Source organism: Arachis ipaensis, chromosome B04, assembly GCF_000816755.2.
Source record: "Arachis ipaensis cultivar K30076 chromosome B04, Araip1.1, whole genome shotgun sequence".
NCBI lineage: Eukaryota > Viridiplantae > Streptophyta > Magnoliopsida > Fabales > Fabaceae > Arachis > Arachis ipaensis.
Genome location: NC_029788.2, coordinates 20,605,692 through 20,625,974, shown reverse-complemented (window position 1 = coordinate 20,625,974; position 20,283 = coordinate 20,605,692). Strand labels below are relative to the sequence as shown.

General features: G+C 37.8%; 1 protein-coding gene across 1 annotated transcript in view; it reads right to left on the bottom strand.

Annotated features, from left to right (window-relative positions):
* The window catches only part of LOC107639101 (mitochondrial amidoxime-reducing component 1), a gene marked incomplete at its 3' end in the record, with an annotated part of 15,664 nt that extends 7,988 nt beyond the window's left edge, over nucleotides 1-7,676 (bottom strand). Inside the window, 5 exon segments of the mRNA XM_016342520.1 lie at nucleotides 6,519-6,583; nucleotides 6,676-6,767; nucleotides 6,879-7,055; nucleotides 7,206-7,355; nucleotides 7,438-7,676. Coding sequence (XP_016198006.1) covers nucleotides 6,519-6,583; nucleotides 6,676-6,767; nucleotides 6,879-7,055; nucleotides 7,206-7,355; nucleotides 7,438-7,537 — 584 coding nt within the window.

The window sequence follows — 20,283 nt, the reverse complement described above, 5'->3', positions numbered from 1 at the left end:
GGCAATGGGTGTGCGAAAAGGATTGAAGTACCTGTTGTAGCAGCAAATATGGAATGGTTGGCTAGGAGCTTAGTGGGGTACACACTGAAACGTCAGGACGCCAGATCCTTGAAGAGGGTAATTCACACAAATGTGTCTCATGTGGAAGATGTTCGGGAGATCGGGGAGAATAAAGTATTATTGACGTTTGATACGGTGGAGCATTCTGCTGAGGCGTACACGTTTAAAATGGATTCTCTGCTACAAGTTTTTCATCGAGTCCGGCGATGGGAGGAAACAGAACGCGGTGGGTCTCGCAGAGTATGGCTGGAGTGTTACGGAATGCCGCTTCATGTATGGTCGTCAGACACATTCAAAATGGTTGGAAGCCTATGGGGAGACGTTCTCCACTGTGCTATTCCAACAGGAGCAGGGGCGTCACTTCGGGTAGGAAGGATTCAAGTAGATACGTACGTGTTTGATGAAATTAGGGAATGGGTAAGGCTTGCTGTTGGGACGAAGGAGGTTACAATATTTGTGAAAGAGATGGGGTGGACGGCTGGTGGGCCTGGGAATTCCGAGGAGGAGATGCAGGTCTACAAAGGGAGAGCTGTCGACGGGGATGGTGACCATAGCCTGAGGAAGGAGGAGGTGGTGCGGGACCCGGCGGCATACCTAATTACCGGCAATGAACAGAAGAGGGACCAAGAGAAGGGCAGGATAGTAAATTCAGAAGTACTTTTGAATGATATAAACGTTGAATTTTTAAAGTTCAAAAAGATTGGAGAAGCAACAGATTCGGTGAGTAGTACCCAAAATAATGGGGAGGGGGTTATGCAGAGATTTGGTGGAAGTGAGGAAGGAGATTCTGACAGAACGGTTACACAGGGGTTCAGTTATGGGGAAGAAAGGGTTAGTGGTACTAACGGGCCATGTGCTGGACTAGTACAGAAGGACAAGCCATTAAGGGCTAAAGTTGGACGCTGCTTAGAGAGTTGTGGGTTGGGCCATGAAATCACAAGCCCAACATTAACTAAGCAAAGGAGTGGGGGACGGGAGGATGAGGGGCTGCAGGTAGCATGGGAGACACGGGGTGGGCCTATATTGGGCTGGACAGAAGCGGACCGGGTTGCCATGACCCGTTTGGAACCGGGGCGGACAGAGAATAGGGTTCAGCGGGCTGCTGCGGCTGAGGGTAGGCGTCTAGGGCGAACAGCAGAGACCAATATTGTGTGTGTGGCGAGGGACGCAGTCCGGGACGGGCAATCCTCGCAGGGATGGGGGCCGGCTGCTGTTGAGGAAGGCGAGATTGATCGGTAGGGTTGTGTACAGGAGAAGGCGGTGTGTGTAGAGGATAGGAGGGCGGCGCGAGGTTCTGTTACTGTGCCTGGCTGCGAAGGGTGAGATGTGGGGGTGACAATCCATGGAGGGGCGGGGGACGACGGACGGGCCAAGCCGTTGGAGCAGGGACGGTGGCCGGCTGTCCTGGAGGCAGGTGCGAATGCTTGGCAACGAAGTGAGAAGGAAGCGCGACTGGGAGTGGGTGTGGAGGTTGGAGGAGAGACGGTGGGGAGGGAGGAGACTAGTGTCTGTTCTGAGGGCATGGTGCAGATTCGTACGGACAGGGAGGGGATTCTCAATGGCAGTAGGGTGGAGGAGGATACACGGTTGCTCATGACAAAGGAAATTGTTGGAAATGTTGCAAATGAAAACGGAGAAGAGGTGGCTGAACAAGGTTTGGGTGAGAATGCAGAAAACGCTGGAAACATGGATGCAAACGTTGATGAAACTGGCAAAGAGCGACTCACAGAGGGAGAGGATGGCAGGATGTCTATGGAAGCACAGACAAAAGAGAATGAGGTTACATGGGCACTGGCGGTGGAATCTGGCGCTGAGTTATATGATGAGGACGTGGATATCATGAGTATATTGCAAGCTCAGAATGAAGAAATAGCGAAAAAGCGGAAGTTGGCGAAACAAAAAGAAAAGGCAAGAAGGAGTCGTCCAAAGAACAAACATAAGGTGAGCAATAATTTGGTTAAATGATTGTGAGCTGTTGGAATATTAGGGGTTTAAGGGGGGATGGTAAGTTGAGCATGGTCAGAACGTTGAAGAAAAAATATAACTTAAACATGTTAGGTTTGCTAGAAACAAAAAGAGAGGGTATTTCAAAATATGATGTTAGCAGGATTTGGGGAAATAGTACTGTTGGTTGGGAGTTTGTGGAATCTGTTGGGGCTGCCGGGGGGCTTTTGTTGATGTGGGATGATAACATGTTTCAGAAAAGGAACTGTTATAAAGGGGAGAGGTGGTTGTGTATTGAGGGAGTGATAACACAGAATAATTTTCAGTGTGCTTACTGTTTGGTATACGGGGCACATGGGAGGGAGGCAAAGTGGGTGGTGTGGGAGGAATTGAGTTATGTTGCAGGCTTATGCCAAGTTCCTTTCTGTTTGTTGGGAGACTTTAATGAGATTTTGCAAGCTGATGATCGAAAAGGGTTAAAGAGTTTGCCGGGGTCAGCGGAAGACTTCAAGAGTTGGGTGCAAGATATGCAGCTGGTGGATCTCCCCCTTACGGATAGGAAGTACACTTGGTTCAGGGGTCAATCTTGTAGCAGAATTGATAGGGTGCTGGTTAGTGTTGAATGGGTGGAGGAGTTTCCTGACATTAGGCTGAAAGGTGGCCCAAGGGGCTTGTCAGATCATTGCCCGTTGATTGTGGAGGATACAAAAGTTAGAGGGGGGCCTAGACCGTTCAGGAGTCTGGATTCCTGGTTTACCCATGAGGGCTTTCTAAGGACGGTCAAAAATGAATGGCGGGCTTTAGGCGGAGGGCCATTCCTTGGTAAACTGAAGGCCTTGACGACACCATTGAGGCAATGGCACAAGGATAACTTCAGTGATATGGATAACAGACTGCAAAAGTTTGAGGATGAGATCAGGAAGCTGGATGAGGAGGTTAGTGAAGGGATTTATGATGATACAACGGAGGCTAGAAGGAAGGCGTTGGTGAGATTTTGTGAAAGGTGGTACATTAGGAAGGAAACTCATTAGAAACAGATGTCTCGGTCTAAACATGTGAAGGACATGGACAGAAATACCCGGTACTTTCACTCTATTGCATCGGCTAGAAGGAAGAACAACAGGATTGATGCTCTGATGATCCAGGGCCGGCTTGTGAGGAATCAGGCAAGAATAACGCATGCAATTAGGGGATTCTATAAGGAGTTGTATCATCAGGAGTATGCACCAAGTATAGGTATTCAGGATGGTTTGTTGAAGCAAATTGATAGAGCTGAGGCAGAAGCTTTGGAGGTTTTTCCGTCTGCAGAGGAAATTAGGGAGGCAGTTTGGGATTGTGACTCGTCGAAGGTCCCAAGTAGTGATGGATACAATATGAATTTTATTAAGAAATGCTGGGACGAGATTGGTTAGGAGTTCACGGCGGCAGTAATGGATTTCTTTCAAAGGCTAACGTTACCAGCAGATGTGAATACAACATGGGTGACACTGGCCCCAAAATTTCTGGGTGCTAAGGAGATCAAGGATTTTCGGCCGATTAGCTTGGTAGGATGTGTGTACAAGGTGATCTCAAAGGTGTTGGTGAGAAGAATGAGGTCAGTTATGCCGGGATTGGTGGGTGAGACTCAGACTGCATTTGTGAAAGGTCGAAAAATTCATGATGGTGCTCTCATAGCTTGTGAGACAGTTAATTGGCTCAAGGCACGGAGGAGGAAAGCGGCGATCATTAAGCTGGATTTTCATAAAGCGTATGATAGAGTCAGATGGAGTTTTGTGGATATAGTGTTACAGAAAATGGGATTTGGACAGCGTTGGAGGAATTGGGTGAAGGAGTGTGTCAGCACGGCTACCATGTCTATTCTGGTAAATGGGTCACCATCTAAGCCATTCAAAATGGGAAGAGGTCTCAGGCAAGGGGATCCCCTTTCTCCATTTCTGTTTGTGTTGGTCGTAGATGTGTTAAATCGGATGGTGGGAGAAGCTGTAAGGAACGGGCACATTGAACCGCTATTGGTCGGAGGAGAGCATATCGAATTGTCGCACTTACAATTTGCGGATGATACGATATTGTTCTGCCCCCCGGTGACAGAGACAATAGTCAAATATAGGAGACTGTTGAGGTGTTTTGAGTTGATGTCAGGGCTGAGCATTAATTTTGAGAAGTCAAGTATGTGGGGAGCTGGGATGCAGGCAAGCGGTACTACCCGTGAGGTATCTCGAGATCTCTTTGGGTGCAAATCCTCGTTTGGTGAAGACTTGGAAACCGATAATTGACAAGGTGGAAGAGAAACTCAGTCTATGGAAAGCAAAGGTACTAACCAAAGCGGGTAAGCTTGTGCTTATTAAATCGGTGCTGAATAGCCTTCCTATTTACTACCTCAGTCTGTATAAGATGCCGAAAGCGGTTGCGGATAATCTGATTGCCCTGCAAAGGCGATTTATGTGGTGTAAGGGAGACGGTAATGATGGTATTCCGTTAGTTAAGTGGGAGTTGGTTCAAGCACCAAAAAAGGCTGGGGGTTTGGGGGTGGGGGATGCGGTGATCCGGAACACAGCGCTCTTGTTCAAGTGGTGGTGGCGTTTTTCTAAAGAGGAGTGCCCCTTGTGGAAAAGGATAGTATGCTCGTGCAACAACCTGAATCCTGCTGTAATGCTAGTAAATCAGCAGTTACCGGTTAAAAGAGGACCCTGGAAAGACATATGTCAGTTGAACATTAGAGAGCAGAGGATAAAGGACAAAATGACTACGGGTATGGCGATGGAAGTAGGGAATGGGAGGAGTACCCGATTTTGGGAAGATAACTGGCTGCAAGGTGGCCCATTGAAGGTGGCATTTCCAAGACTATACTCTATTTCGAATCAGCAAGGTTCGATGGTAGGGGATTGTGGATTTTGGGATGGGCTTGAGTGGATATGGAACTTTCAGTGGCGGAGAGAGTTATTCCAATGGGAGCTGGAACTTGTCCACCAACTCCATGAGCGGCTAAGACAGGTGAAATTGACAGATGGAAAAGATGATAATATGGTCTGGAAGTTTGATAGTAAAGGAGTATTCTCTACCAAGTCTGTTGTGAAGGTCCTACAGTCGGAGAATCTGTCAGATGAGATAACGAGTTACAGTTTCACAAGTTCTGTTTGGAGAGGAGTGGTACCGCCGAGGATCGAGCTGTTTGGGTGGTTTGTACTTATTGGCAGAGTGAGTACCAAGGAGAGATTGAGTAGAATAGGAATTATTAGGCCCAGTGATAATCTTTGTGTACTTTGCAAAAAGGAGGTAGAGTCGGTGGAGCATCTATTTCTTCTATGTGAGATAACATGACAGGTGTGGGATAGTTGGTTGAGGTCGTTTGGAGAGGTGTGGCCTATCCCTGGAACCATAAGGGAACTGTTTGAGAGATGGATCGGTAGGTATAAGCGGAAACAAGATCAGAAGAAATGGTTGCCGGGTTTCTTTGCAGTTATTTGGAACATTTGGATGGAACGCAATGCTAGGATTTTTAATAATAAGGAAACAGGTGTGGACTTCGTAATAAGAAAGGCGATTCTGAGTTACAACGAATGGACTAAGAGTGATACTTTAGGTGGTTGAGGCATTGCAGAAAGCTTCAAAATTTATGTATTTTCTAAGTCTTTGTTGTTTCTTTCGTTGCTCCACATTAGTGTGTTGAGCTTATGTTGATTCAAAAAAAAATTATTAACCCAAATAAATATACACAAATATTTAGCGATTGATTTTAAATGTTCATAAAGCATTTTTAGAAACCAATTCACTAGGTTTTCACCTATTTCTACTCCTACACCAAGTCCACAAAAATAGTTGAGACTTACTCTCCTAAGTACCGTGAATTTTAGAGCTAAACCAGAGGTATTAACTTATCAATTAGCTTATTATTCTTCTTCTGAAAGTGTCGCTCATATAGAAAGACTAAACAGATGGAGGTCCATATATGCTGTTGACTTGAATAAGCCTTTACAAAGCTATCAAGTATCAAATTTCATCTGTTCTTATTTCTAATTTGATCATCATATTAGAACACAGTATTTCATACATGGGGAGGGGAATTCTTCTTCAAATAGTATATAACAGATGAGAGAATGGCCATGCATGGAGTTTTCTTATTGATGAGCCACGTCGTAAGTTGCATGGAGTCCAAAGAAAAAGTAGTAGATCAACATCACCCCAGTGCATACCCCAAATCTTGTGAATGCTGATGAATCCAAAGACCCCATTAGGAAGATATTTATTGCAATTGACATTGATGGCAGCCATGGAACAAGTGGAACTCCCCAAACTCTCGGCACCCTTTGCTGAGTCAAAAACAGTGACATTCCTAGAGTGGCCAAGAACCATATAGGAACAGTTATTGTGTATCCAATCCAACCATTAGGGTTCATGACCCAATAAGCTAAGATCCCCAGTGATGAAGAAATGATTAGTAGCAAGAATGCTACTAACTTTAAAAGGTTTTCCCTTGAAGGAGTTAAACTAGAAAAAGGCATGTTAAAAATCAGTACTTGGCTCTAAAACGATTTATAGGTATGGGTTCTGAAGCATGCTGGTTTACTACATCCAATGATCCCTGAAAGTTACATGTGACACAAAAACATTGATATAAAAGTTTCAATTGGAAATTGAATTTAGACTTCATTGAATTTGAAAACACTAACTAACCTGAGATGCAATTAAGTATTGATAACCATCAGTAAAAAGGACCTTTTGTTTATTATGATAGTATTCCGGATCTGCGAGTCTAGCCTGTGACTCTGCATTAATAAAGTCCATAACAAACACATTTAGTTTGTTTATCTGTTTATATTTCTGTCTTGAGACAGTTACCAAATAGGGCTTAAAGATACACAAACTCAATGGCCTACCGATATCGAAGCGAATCAGTGCACTGGTTTTTCCTAAATAATCTGAGAACCACTTTGCTGCTTCTGGTCCCTCATGCCAGGCAGATCCACTCCAATCCCATAGAGAAACACCATCTGCTACTTCATGTTCTTTACACAAGCTAATTTTGAGAGGTTGCATCCCAGGTGCTTTCAACACTAACAAGTAACAATCATATCCAAGACAGTAACACTTGATAATAAGTCATAATCAACATTTTAATTCAGCAATTCTTCATTCAAGATTAGAACTAATCACAGTAATTAAAAGGCCTAATTCAAGAAACTGTAATTAATCTTAATTGTTACCAATAAAAGAATCCTTTGTAGGCTCCCAGCCTTCATCAAATGCCTCAGTTGGCATTTCAACTTCAACCAAAGCAAGCCTTGGCTCAACCCTTTGAGTGTATCCTCTCCCTCTTTCATTCACCACCAACCAATTTCGATCCCATCTAAATCCTATCAAATAATGTTACAATGTCATTATTGCTATATAGACTAGTACTTACTAGTACATATAACATGCATGTATTGGTTTTACCATAAGGACTAAGAGCAGCATGAGAAACTGAAATTCCACGGCATGATTTGACAGGGTACACGAAAATGGAAGTAACTTTAGCTGCTGATTCTGATGACATAGTTGTTCTTGTTCTTGTGCTTGTTTCTGTGTTCTTCTGAATGAAACTCCTTGATTGTGATAGATGCTAATTATATACATCTCTAATGAGCTAACTACATCATTTATATAACTTGCATTGGACTAGTATTTAATTTACTAATTCATATAAATAAGAGTTAAAATTCGAAATTTATATGTTATACTCCTTTTTCATAAATTAATTTTTGACCAGTTGAAAAATACTGTAAAAAACTAAAAAAGTACATTTATATTTTCGAAAAAAGAAAGCCAAGTCTTTTAATGAAAAATAATTTTATATGTTATACTCCTTTTTCATGAAAATCGTTAATTTTATATGTTATACTCCTTCATTTAAGGTTAGGTTCATCGGGAATTTAATGTTAAAATATAATTTTAAGTCCAAATACATAAAATTATCAGTCAACCTAAAAAGAAAAGAGTAGTAAAGGAAAATTATTACAAGGAGCGTGTAATGTAGATAGAGAAAATTGTGATAAAGGTACGGTCAAGAAATGTGGATGCAGCCATGTAGGTACATTGCACTTGCACCAGGTTCGTATGTCTAGAAATGTAAATTAACACTAGATAGAAGAAGATATTATGAAATGATGCCAAAGAATGGCAGAAAATGAGGAAGTAGTAGACAAATATTTCTGAATAGCAGCAGATAAATATCTGACGGTGATTGTGAGCTCACTGACCGTCACAATCACAGACTATATGTATTTCCACCGAAGTGAGATTTTTTTTCTCTTATTTTTGCTATAAGGAAATTTTTTTTTATTTTTTCTGAAATAAAATAAAAAAATAATTATTTTTTGAAATTTATTTTTTAACTTTATTTTTTAAGTGTTTGTTTGGATACTATTATCTTGATAAAAAAATATTTTTTTTAATGAAAAAATATTTTTTTATTTTTTAGCGTATTTGACAAATTTCTAGTAGTAAAAGTAAAATATTAGAAAAAAAAATCTTTTTTTGAGAAGCTATCTTTTTTTAAAAGATCTTTTTTTTTTCTTGAGTAAACTACTATTTGTACCCACGAAAGTTGAAAACGCTGATATATCTACCCATAGAAAAAGGAAATTACCATTTGTACCCATAAAAAAATGTTTTTACAGACAAAATTATCCAAACCCTAAAAAATTATCTAAAATCCCTAAATTACCCTTCTCTCCACACTATCATCTCCTTCCTCCCTCCTCTCTCTCTCAATGTTCTCAGCCACCCAATCCCAGCATCAACCACAAACCACCGTCTCACCCTCCTCATCATCGTTCACCCTTCTCCGCTAGCAACGTCGCGGAACTCCGCCAGCCCAGGAGTACCGCGCCAGCTTCTCCTCGCCACCATCACCATCGGCCTCAAACCAGAGCCTACCGCGTCAGAGACCCTCCTCTTCACGCTACCTTATCGGCGACGGCGGCATCAAAAGCTGCGAGAATGTCAGAGTCGAAGCAACCGCCGTTCCAGCAGACCTTGCAGATGGCGAGGCGGGCCTGCAATTTCAGGAATTTTCCCTTCATCTTTTGCAGAGCTTCTGTCACCAGCCTTGAGTTATACAAAATTCCAAAGTAAAACTTGCTCAAGAGTGAAATGGCGCTTCTTCTTCTTTTTCCTAGCCTCCGCAAGTTCCTGAAATCAAACAACAAAATGTTCCACCGATTCATAACAATAATAAAACATAGATTCAAATGCATTTGAAAGCAAATTGGTAACGTTTTAAGACCTTAGCATGAAGATGACGTTCTCGACCTATAAGGGGAGCCTTCTTGGTCTTGTCTTTAGGAACAGCGTCTGGTTTGCGTGTTTTGAGGGATTTGAAGGGTTTCTTAGAGGCAGAGAGTTTAGGAGCCTTAGAATGGGATTCATGTAATGCTTCGCATTAGAGTCCGAAGCTGAAATCCGCTTCCTCTTCTTGGTGCTTCCATCATTCTGCTTCTTCGCCGCCATTGTAGCTCAAGCTCTGAGCCCTGAAGTTGAGTTTAGTCGGAAGAAGAGAGGGCTCTATTACGCAGAACATGAAGCTGAGGTTTTCGACTTAATGGTGAGAGTGTGTTAGAAACGGAAAGAGGGGTGGTGGCTGGGTGAAGAGGGTGGTGGTGGGATTTGAGATTAGGAAGGGAAAGAAGAGTGGTGGTTGGGTGAAGAGGGTTAGGGTTAAGAAGGTGATTGGGTGAAGGAGGTGGTGTGGTGGTGAAGATAAGGGTATTTTAGGGATTTTAGGTAATTTATTTAGTATTTGGATAATTTTGTTATGCGAAATCCATATTTTATGGGTACAAATGGTAATTTCCTTTTTCTATGGGTAGATATGTCAGCGTTTTCAACTTTCGTGGGTACAAATTGTAGTTTAATCTTTTTTCTTAGAAAGAAAATATTTTTCATATAATAAATAAACAAAAAGTACTTTTATATTGTTATACCCAAACATAATTGATAGATAAAAAGATCCTTTTACATGAGATATCAAAACATAAAATTATTTTTACTTTTTCATAAGATCTTTTGAAAAAAGATAACTCGAAAAAAAGATATTTTCTTAGAAGGTCACCTATACAAACCCTAAATATTTTGTATAGAGTTCGCTTGACCCACCGACGAACTTCATTAATTTTATAGAGTTCGCCTAATCTCGGCGAACTTTTTCCCCAATTCTCTCCAAAACTAACGAAACTTAAATTTTTAAGCCATTATCATCGTTACCAAAAGTATATAGGAGTGCACAAACAAAGTAAACAGACAATAAGAAAAAGCCATTATCATCTCAGAAATACACATATACGAGAAGAAGTCATATTTAACAAGGATTTTTTTATTATAAATTAAAAAAATATTATTTTCCTAATAAAAATATAACTTATTCCTGTGTACTCTTGTGTACTTCTATATACTCTGGAGACGATGATAATGGTTGTCATTGTCTATTGTGAAACTTAAGAATTTAAATTAACTAAGCTGTTTGAGTGAAATTCGCCGGAATGAGACGAACTCTATAAAAATTATAGAGTTTGCCGGGGTACACGAACTTGTCCTAAATCCTAACAAAATCATATTTAAAAAATTAAAGTTAAAAAATAGTTTTTAAAAAATATTTTAGTAAAAATACAGTTTAATCAATAAAAAATAATTTATTAAAGAGTATTTTGGTAAGCAAAATTTAATGAAAAAATAAAATTTTTGTTAAAGGGTATTTTTGTAAAAAAATAATTTATTTTTTCTTAAAAAATGGATAAAATTAACATTAGTTAATACAAAAAAATTAAAATAGATTAAAGAGGGATTTTTTAAAAACTATGAGAGAAGAAAATATATATTTTACAAATAAAGAAAAAAAAGTGTTATTTTAACATGCACTACTGTATTTATTGAAAAAAGTTGTACACCAACCTTTTTTATATCTTTAATACATAGTATAGGTTAGCATATCACTAGACAATTGAAATGATATATTATTTATAACTTAACTAAAAAATTTTGAGTTTAAAACCCTTAATTTAATTGTTAATGAAAAGAATTGCTGGACAGCAAAAAGTGGAAAAAAAAAAAAAACAACCAAGTTTAATGTGGCATAGACGAGGAAATTTCGATAGGTTAGTAGTCTTACTAGAATAGACGTAATTAGAAACAACGATATGAAATAGAGAACTATAAAATCAATAAAATAAATAGAACTCGAACTTAATTAAATTGAATGTTTTAAAGAAAGTTAGAAGAACATCCAATTAAAAGAAGGTTTAATTATTCTATAAGTCTTTATAGTTTTATTAATTCTCAATTAGATTTTATATTTTCTTTTTTTTTCAATTGAATCTTTATACGTTAATCTTTTTAATTTAATCTCTACCGTAACAAAAACGTTTAAAATAATAAAATATTCTATTAAAAAAATAAATATTCTCATAATTGAGTTAAAATACCTAATTGAGGATAGTTCCATATTTTTAAAATATAAAAAAACCTTGGCATTTTGTCCGAAAACCAAAGAACCCTAGCCAATCCTAAATTCTTCGCCGAAGTTTCCGTCTAGCCGCGTTTCTCCTCCGTCGAATTGTGATGTCGTTATTCGTGGTGTGGTCGTCGTCCGTTGTTTAGTGGTTGTCGTCCCTTTACGTTGTTGACGGTGCTCTGCTTTGCTCGTTCGCCATCAATGAACACATTGTCTTGCCTTGCCTCGTCGCACCGCAACTCCATCTCACCCATTCCTAGGAATTTCTCTGTAAAATTAATTTGGTACTGTTTTATGTTTTATTACAAAGTTCAGAGCCTTCTTGTGTAGCTGGCTACAATAATACAATTTAGTATATTTTGATGACTTTTAGATAATGGGTTTTGAGCTTTAGATTAGATTATGATTGGTTCTGAGGGGGGTTTTAGTTGCTTTGTTTTTATTGTTTTGTTTAATATGTATGTTCCTTTTTATGGTTCTTGCTTCTTAGTTCTCTTTTGTCCATAGTAGTCTTTTTCATTTAAATGAAGTCATACTTTAACATTTTTAAGTCTGAGGTTTGAGTTTGAATTTTATGCTAAGCGAGTCAAGCTGAATCAAAATGTTGTGGATTTCTCTGTTTGTGCCTTACAACTGGGATCGTGTTTGCTTGGTGGTCTTTTTTTGTGTGATTCTGTAATTTTATTTAGTTGAGGTTAGCTATTTTGTGCTTCTATTTATTTTATAAATGTTTCTCTTTTAACCCAAACTCCACCTATGTTATACCTGCGGTACATAGCGATTCCAAGTCCGAATAAAGGAGGAGGGTTGTGTTAGGCCTTCGACAGCCAACATAAAAACTTAGTTGAATCTTCATGACATGGATCAAAGATGTTATTGCGCTAAAGTTAGGTCGTTCTCCGGAAGCAACGCACTGTATGGCTTGCGTACAGTGTTAAATGAGCAAGAGCCACTGCATCATTGTTCGGGTGTAGTGTTAAATGAATAAGGATTCCTGCATTTTTGTGAACAGACAAGGGTAAAAAAGCTAGTTCACAAAGAAAAATGTAAAGGTAAAGATCGGAGCGATAGAAGGTTGAGATTTTGGATATGGAACATAGGCACTCTAATAAGAAAATCTATGAAGGTGGTGGATACCATGACAAGGAGGAAGATTAACATCATGTGCCTACGGAAAACAAAATGGATTAGCACGAAGGGGAGTTGGATACCTCCGGGTTCAACTTTGGTATACAGGAAATGTGAAGAATATGAATGGGGTAGGTATTATCGTGGATAAGCAGTGGAAGAAGGACGTAGTGGATGTCAAGAGGGTGGGTGATCGAATCATCTCTATCAAACTTGTAGTGGAAGGAGATATTTTTTATGTGATTAGTGTATGCACCGCAAGTGGGTTTGGACGAGCAATACAAGATAAGGTTTTGGGAGGATCTAGAGAGTTTGGTCCATGACATACTTTTGGGAGATAAGATTTTCTTAGGAGGAGATTTAAATGGCCATGTTGGAAGAGAAGTGATTGGATATGGAAGTATTCATGAAGGCCATAGTTTCGAGATGGTCAATACCGAAGGTAAAACTATTTTGGATTTTTTCTCAACCTTTGACATTCTCATCGCAAATACATGTTTTAAAAAGAGAGACGAACATCTTATAACCTATAGGAGTGGCATGACAAGCTCTCAAATCGACTTCTTCTTGTTGAGGAGAGTCGACTGAAAATTTTGCATTAATTATAAAATTATTCTGAGAGAGAGTTTAATAACACAACATAGGATGCTCGTCATAGATTTTCGCTTTGAGTAAAAGTTAAGGAAAAGATATCATACAAAGAATCCAAGAACGAGGTGGTGGTGGATGAAAGGTGAGGAATAAAAAAGCTCCCTAAAACGGGTAGGAGAATAGGTAAAATGGGAAGGGGATGGAAATGCGGAGGAGAGGTGGAGGGAGATGGCAAAATTATTAGAAAAATAGCAAAAAAAAAAAAAATTGATGAATCTAATCTAGAGGGATAGGACCAAGAGACAAGGAGTCCTGGTGGTGGAATGCGCATGTACAAGAAAAGATAAAGGCAAAAAGGAAGTGTTTTAAAGAATGGTATTTGTGCCGCAATATAGATAATTGGAAAAAAATATAAGACGGCTAAGAAAGAGACAAAAGTGGCTATAAGTGAAGTAAGAACAAGGGCATATGAGGGTCTCTACCAGTCTTTAGGTACGAAAGAATGAGAATGTTGAGTTTGGAAAACTTATGTTAAATTAAAATGATGAACAAACATTATTAAAAGTGTTATTAAAATATTAATTATATGTTTATTAAAATATTTTCAATTGTTTGTTTGATGAATTTGGTTTGTGTGCAGGAAAGAAAATTAATTTTTCTCTTGGCTTAGTTATTGCAAGTCCAGTTTGACCATTAAAGAAGTTTAGCCTAATACAAATTTATTTCAAATCATGTGGCTAAACTTTAAAGGGTAGTAAAATCAATTGGCCCAAGAAACAAATGCAAAGCCCAAATCAACACTACTTTTGGTCCATCAATATCTTTAATCCAAAATAAAAGAAAAGAAGGAAATGGCCCAAGGTTCTCAAAGCATGCTTCGGTTACTCCATCCTTTGGTAATTGGAACTTGGAATTCAATTTGATTTAATTTCATTCAAAGCTTCCACCAAAAGTTTCTCTCTTCTCTCTCCTCTCTCTTGCTTCGGTCACATCATGAGTTCATCCAAGAAAAAGAAAGAAGAAAATGGAAGGTTTAAAGATTAGATTTTGAAGAAAGGCAAAAATATCTTTGCCAAATAAAGTGAAGAAAAGAAGGCTACAAACTATAGCTACTCTCTCGGTCAAAACACACAAAAAATTTATTTCTTCATTTGTGCTATAACAAGGAACAAAGAAGAAAGCTTCAAGGTCTCAAGCATGGAAGAGGTAACAATGGAGAAAGTGAAGTCATCTTGGGTCAAAACCACATCAATGGTCAGAATCAAAACTTGGGGACAAAGTCAAGCTCAATGGTCAAGATTCAAGGACCTTGAAGAAAAAGGATGAGAGAGAAGAGGTGAGCATGCATGCAACAGCCATGGTTCTCTCTCTCCTCTCTGTTGAAGCCGCTGCTACTCTGAAGTTGAAGAAGAAAGAAAGTGTGAGGGTTGAACAAGCTTCAACTTTGGAAACTTCACTCTTCTATATCAAGGGTAAACGGCTAAGGGTTGAAGGTAAGGAGAGTAAGTGAAAAATCACAGAGCTCTCATAGCTACCCAAAAGCTGCCTGAGTTCTCCTTCAATGATGTTCATTTAGTTTTCTTTTTCTTAGTTTTATCTGTCTGAGTCTCATGGTAAAAGGCAAACATGGTGAGGTTCGTAAGAGAAAGCCAATGAGAGGTAAAAGGCAGTGAGCAAAATTAGAGAAAAAGTCATAAGATGTCTCAGAGTTTCTTTGTACATCATTCTGTTGTGAGTCATGATCCTGTGGGATTCCCTTGCAAGTTGGGTTAGCATTTTGCAGTTTGAAAGCTAGGGTTTGAGTCCTATTCAAATTCAAATTGGGGTTAGAATCTGAATTTGTCCTTAATAGGATTGGGTAGATCCTAGGGAAGAATTGGTGTTTGTAATCTTGAAAAAGATAGTGAAATTCCATCATTGTTGTGATAGAGACTGGATGTAGGCTACATTGCACCTAGTAGCTGAACCAGGATATATCTGGTGTCATTTCTTTATTTATATACTACGTTTATTTAATATTGAGCCTTCGCGAATACAAACCGAAACTCTAATTAAGAAAATGAAAGGTCTTTACTTTAAAACTCTTAATCACAAAAATATATATACTCACATAGCAATATATATATAGACTTATTCCAAGATTCTCAAATACAAGTCCTACCCCTCTAAAAATAAAAGACAATAAATGACGAGGGAAAAAATCTAAGACTAAACCAACTACAGAAATAACAGATATATATTTACATAAAGCTCTGAAATTCAGTCACGACTCCACACCAAGGATTCCCGAGCCTGTCGCTGAAACAGAAGATCTGTAGGAGGGTGAGAACGTCGTCCTCGCATGTTCTCAGTAGGGATAGCGAATGCCGTAAAAATATATAGAATAATATACAAATAGTTAACTCATAACCTGAAATAGTTTTCTTATTAAATCCTTAAAATCCTTCTTAAGTCTTACCTAAAGCCGTGTAAAACACTTTCTTTGAATCACATTATTTAAACAAAATCTCCGTCACATTAACAATTCATCATCTCTTAACAACATTCCTCAATTATCGCAATATCTAAATAAGCCAGCATTGCAAATAATAAACCTAAACCCAAACTATAAACATCAGCTCCCACCACATTATTAAGTCCATAGCACAAGTAAAATGTCCAACTAAGCATACAAGCAAGTCACCAAGACAACAGTACAACCACAAATAAACAAGATAAACAACCACAATCAAATGCAAATGCGCAAACAATATGATGCATGCCTTTCCTATGCAGGCCAGGAGCTCATGCGTTGGTTGTCTACCCGCAACCCGACGTTACTTGGAGCGAACCCTGAATATGGTTTCTTACTATGTTAGTTAGGCACAATTATCATCATGGGCGAACCCGTGTCAGTTAGGATATTTTGGCCTCATAGTAGAAACAGGCTGTCAGTTAGGCAAACATTCCCACATTAGCAATCTCAGGCTATCAGTTAGTCGGGCACTTTCGCATTAGCAATCGTAGGCTATCAGTCAGGCGGACATTCTCGCATTAACAACCTTAGGCTATCAGTTAGGTGGGCACTTCCGCATTAGCACTTTGGCATAAGACCTATTTAACATACCCTTTTCAAGTATCTATCTTATTCATTCTTTCTTATTCTTTTCCTCTTAAGTATCTATTTCCTTCATTAGTTCTCATTTCCTTTCTTTTTATTATGCTTCCACATCACCAATTATATACCCACACCTCCGCATCACCTACATTATTAAATGTACCTCCACATCACCGCTTAATTACACATACATCCACATCACCAAATAATCAATTACAGCTCCGCATCACCACCTATTCACTCACTATTATAATCTTAAATCGATTACTTTCTAAATAATCAAACTTCGTAACGTTTAATAAAAACTCTTTTTTTTTTAATAAATCAAACTCAAATTATAACTTAAAACAAAAATCTTTTTTCAATAGATTAAACTTAAAACATAGTACTTTTCTTGATAATTTAAAAATCAATTATTTTAAACTCTAAATCCAGTTTTCTTTTAAATAATGTTTTAAGCAAAGACTCGGAATTTTGTAAAAACTTCTGTAGCATTTCCTTAGAAATTCGGATCTTGCCACCCTTCAAGGGTCCCAACCTAACCACCTTTCAAACCCTTTTGAAAACATTCTCAAGTAACAAATCATTTTCAATAATCACACCGTTCAAAATATTAAATAAGTTTCCAATAATCAAATCGTTTTCTTTAAAGCTACGTCTCTTTCTATTTCAATAAAATCTAGCTCCCTTTCAAATCTTTTGTTATTAAAACCAAAGGAAAACTACGCACGTTCATTCAAACTTTACAAAATCTTCCAACCATGTTCTTTTCACATTAATCATTAACCAAAATCGTCTTTTCATTTATTTTTACAAGAACTCAGACAAAACCTCCCCTTAAGACTCGACTTCACCACGCTTACGGGCTCCCTCACTTTCATAACTTCTCGACAGTTTACCAGCCTTCTATCAACACTTTTCAAACATAAGGTTCTCAATAATCAACATATAATTCCAATCCTTGTAAAATCATTTATAAACTCTCAAAATTACTACTTCTAATTAAGAAATCAATTGCCATTCACTCTCAACCAAAAATTCAGTCACAAACACAGTGAATCATTCACAGTAAAAAATTTAAATGCAATAACATTATAATTACTAACATATTTGCAATTATTTACTATTTTTTTGGAAATTCTTAAATTAAAAATTATTAATTTTAAAATAAAATCACTTACCTCTGTATGAAATCAAAATCAACGAAAGCTCTGGAGAAGTTTTCTGACCGAACTGCTGAAGAAAAAAACGTCAGAAATCGTCTGTGTCTCCTAGAACTCCAATTGGACGGACTCAAGGAGAAGAGGAGCTACGTTATCGTAAACTTCTACCGAACAAGTCAACATAAAGAAAAAAGATACAAATACTTTTATCGGATTAAAATTTTTATTAGAATTACAGATCACAAGAAATCGAAGTCAAAAGCTCAGAGGTTTCACGGTTTCTCTCCCTCACTTTCGGTCACTTCTCTTTTCTTTTCTTGCAACTTCAATTCGATTATGAGATGAGCAAAAGGATTAGATGGTAATTTGTGGTGTTAAGCTTTGTTAGGTGTCATTGTTATATATATACATATATGCATGTAAGGCCACGTTTCTATTGTTTTCTTTTCTCTCTTAATGGCTTTGGCCAATCCTTTTTCCTTGTGGCCTTATTGGAAACTGAATAATTATTAATGGTAATCATAAAGATCATTGGCAATAAATTAGTTGTTAGGTATCAAGGACGAACAAACTGCTCTGATACCATAATGTAACACCGTAACTTTTAACACATCATGATCACACTAAAAGTCCAAGCGTTACTTACCTCTATTCCTTTATTTATATACTACGTTTATTTAATATTGAGCCTTCGCGAATACAAACCGAAACTCTAATTAAGAAAATGAAAGGTCTTTTCTTTAAAAATCTTAATCACAAAAATATATATACTCACATAGCAATATATATATATATAGACTTATTTCAAAATTCTCAAATACAAGTCCTACCCCTCTAAAAATCAAAGACAATAAATGGCGAGGAAAAAATCTAAGACTAAACCAACCACAGAAAATATGGATATATATTTACATAAAACTCCGATGTTCAGTCGCGGCTCCGCGCCAAGGATTCCCTGGCCTGTCGCTGAAACAGACGATCTGTAGGGGGTGAGAACATCGTCCTCGCATGTTCTCAGTAGGGATAGCAAATGCCGTAAAAATATACAGAATAATATACAAATAGTTAACTCATAACTCGAAACAGTTTTCTTTATTAAACCCTTGAAATCTTTCTTAAGTCTTACCTAAAGCCATGTAAAACCCTTTCTTTAAATCACATTACTTAAATAAAATCTCCGTCACATTAACAATTCCTCATCTCTTAACAACATTTCTCAATTATCGCAATATCTAAATAAGCCAGCATTGCAAATAATATACCTAAATCCAAACCATAAACATCAGCTCCCACCACATTATTAAGTCCACAGCGCAAGTAAAATGTCTAATCAAGCATACAAGCAAGTCACCAAGATAACATAACAACCACAATCAAATGCAAATGCACAAACAATATGATGCATGCCTTTCCTATGTAGGCCATGAGCTCACGCGTCAGTTGTCTCCCCGCAACCCGACGTTACTCGGAGCGAACCCCGAATATGGTTGCTTACTGTGTCAGTTAGGCACAATTATCATCATGGATGAACCCGTGTCAGTTAGGATATTTTGGCATCACGGTAGAAACGAGCTATCAGTTTGACGAACATTCCCGCATTAACAATCTCAGGCTATGAGTTAGGCGGGCACTTTTGCATTAGCAGCCGTAGGCTATTAGTCAGGCGGACATTCTCGCATTAGCAACCTTAGGCTATCAGTTAGGCGGGCACTTCCGCATTAGCACTTTGGCACAAGACTTATTTAACATACACTTTTCAAATATCTATCTTATTCATTCTTTCTCATTTTTTTCCTCTTAAGTATCTATTTCCTTCATTAGTTCTCCTTTCCTTTTTATTTATTATGCTTCCACATCACCAATTACATACCCACACCTCCGTATCACTTACATTATTAAACATACCTCCACATCACCGCTTAATTACACATACCTCCGCATCACCAAATAATTAATTACACCTCCACACTACCACTTATTCACTCATCTACTATAATATTAAATCGATTAGTTTCTAAATAATCAAATTTTGTAACGTTTAATAAAAACTCTTTTTCTTAATAAATCGAACTCAAATTATAACTTCAAACAAAAATCTTTTCTCAATAGATTAAACTTAAAACATAGTACTTTTCTTGATAATTTAAAAATCAACTATTTTAAACCCTTAATCCAGTTTTCTTTTAAATAATGTTTTAAGCAAAGCCTCGGAGTTTCGTAAAAATTTTTGTAGCATTTTCTCAGAAATTCGGATCTTGCCACCCTTCAAGGGTCCCAACCTAACCACCTTTCAAACCCTTTTTAAAACATTCCCAAGTAATAAATCATTTTCAATAATCGCACCGTTCAAAATATTAAATAAGTTTCTAATAATCAAATCATTTTTCTTAAAGCTATTCCTCTTTCTATTTCAATAAAATTCAGCTCCCTTTCAAATCTTTTGCTATTAAAACCAAAGAAAAAATTCGCACGTTCATTCAAACTTTACAAAACCCTCCGACCATGATTAACCAAAACCACCTTTTCGTTTATTTTTACAAGAACTCAGACAGAACCTCCCCTTAAGACTCGACTTTACCATGCTTGTGGGCTCCCTCACTTCCATAACTCCTCGACAGTTTACCAGCTTTCTATCAGCACTTTTCAAACATAAGGTTCTTAATAATCAACATATGATTCCAATCCTTGTAAAATCATTTATAAACTTTTAAAATTATTACTTCTAATTAAGAAATCAATTTCCATTCATTCTCAAAACCAAAAACTCAATCACAAACACAGTCAATCGTCATTCACAGCGAAAAATTTAAACTTAA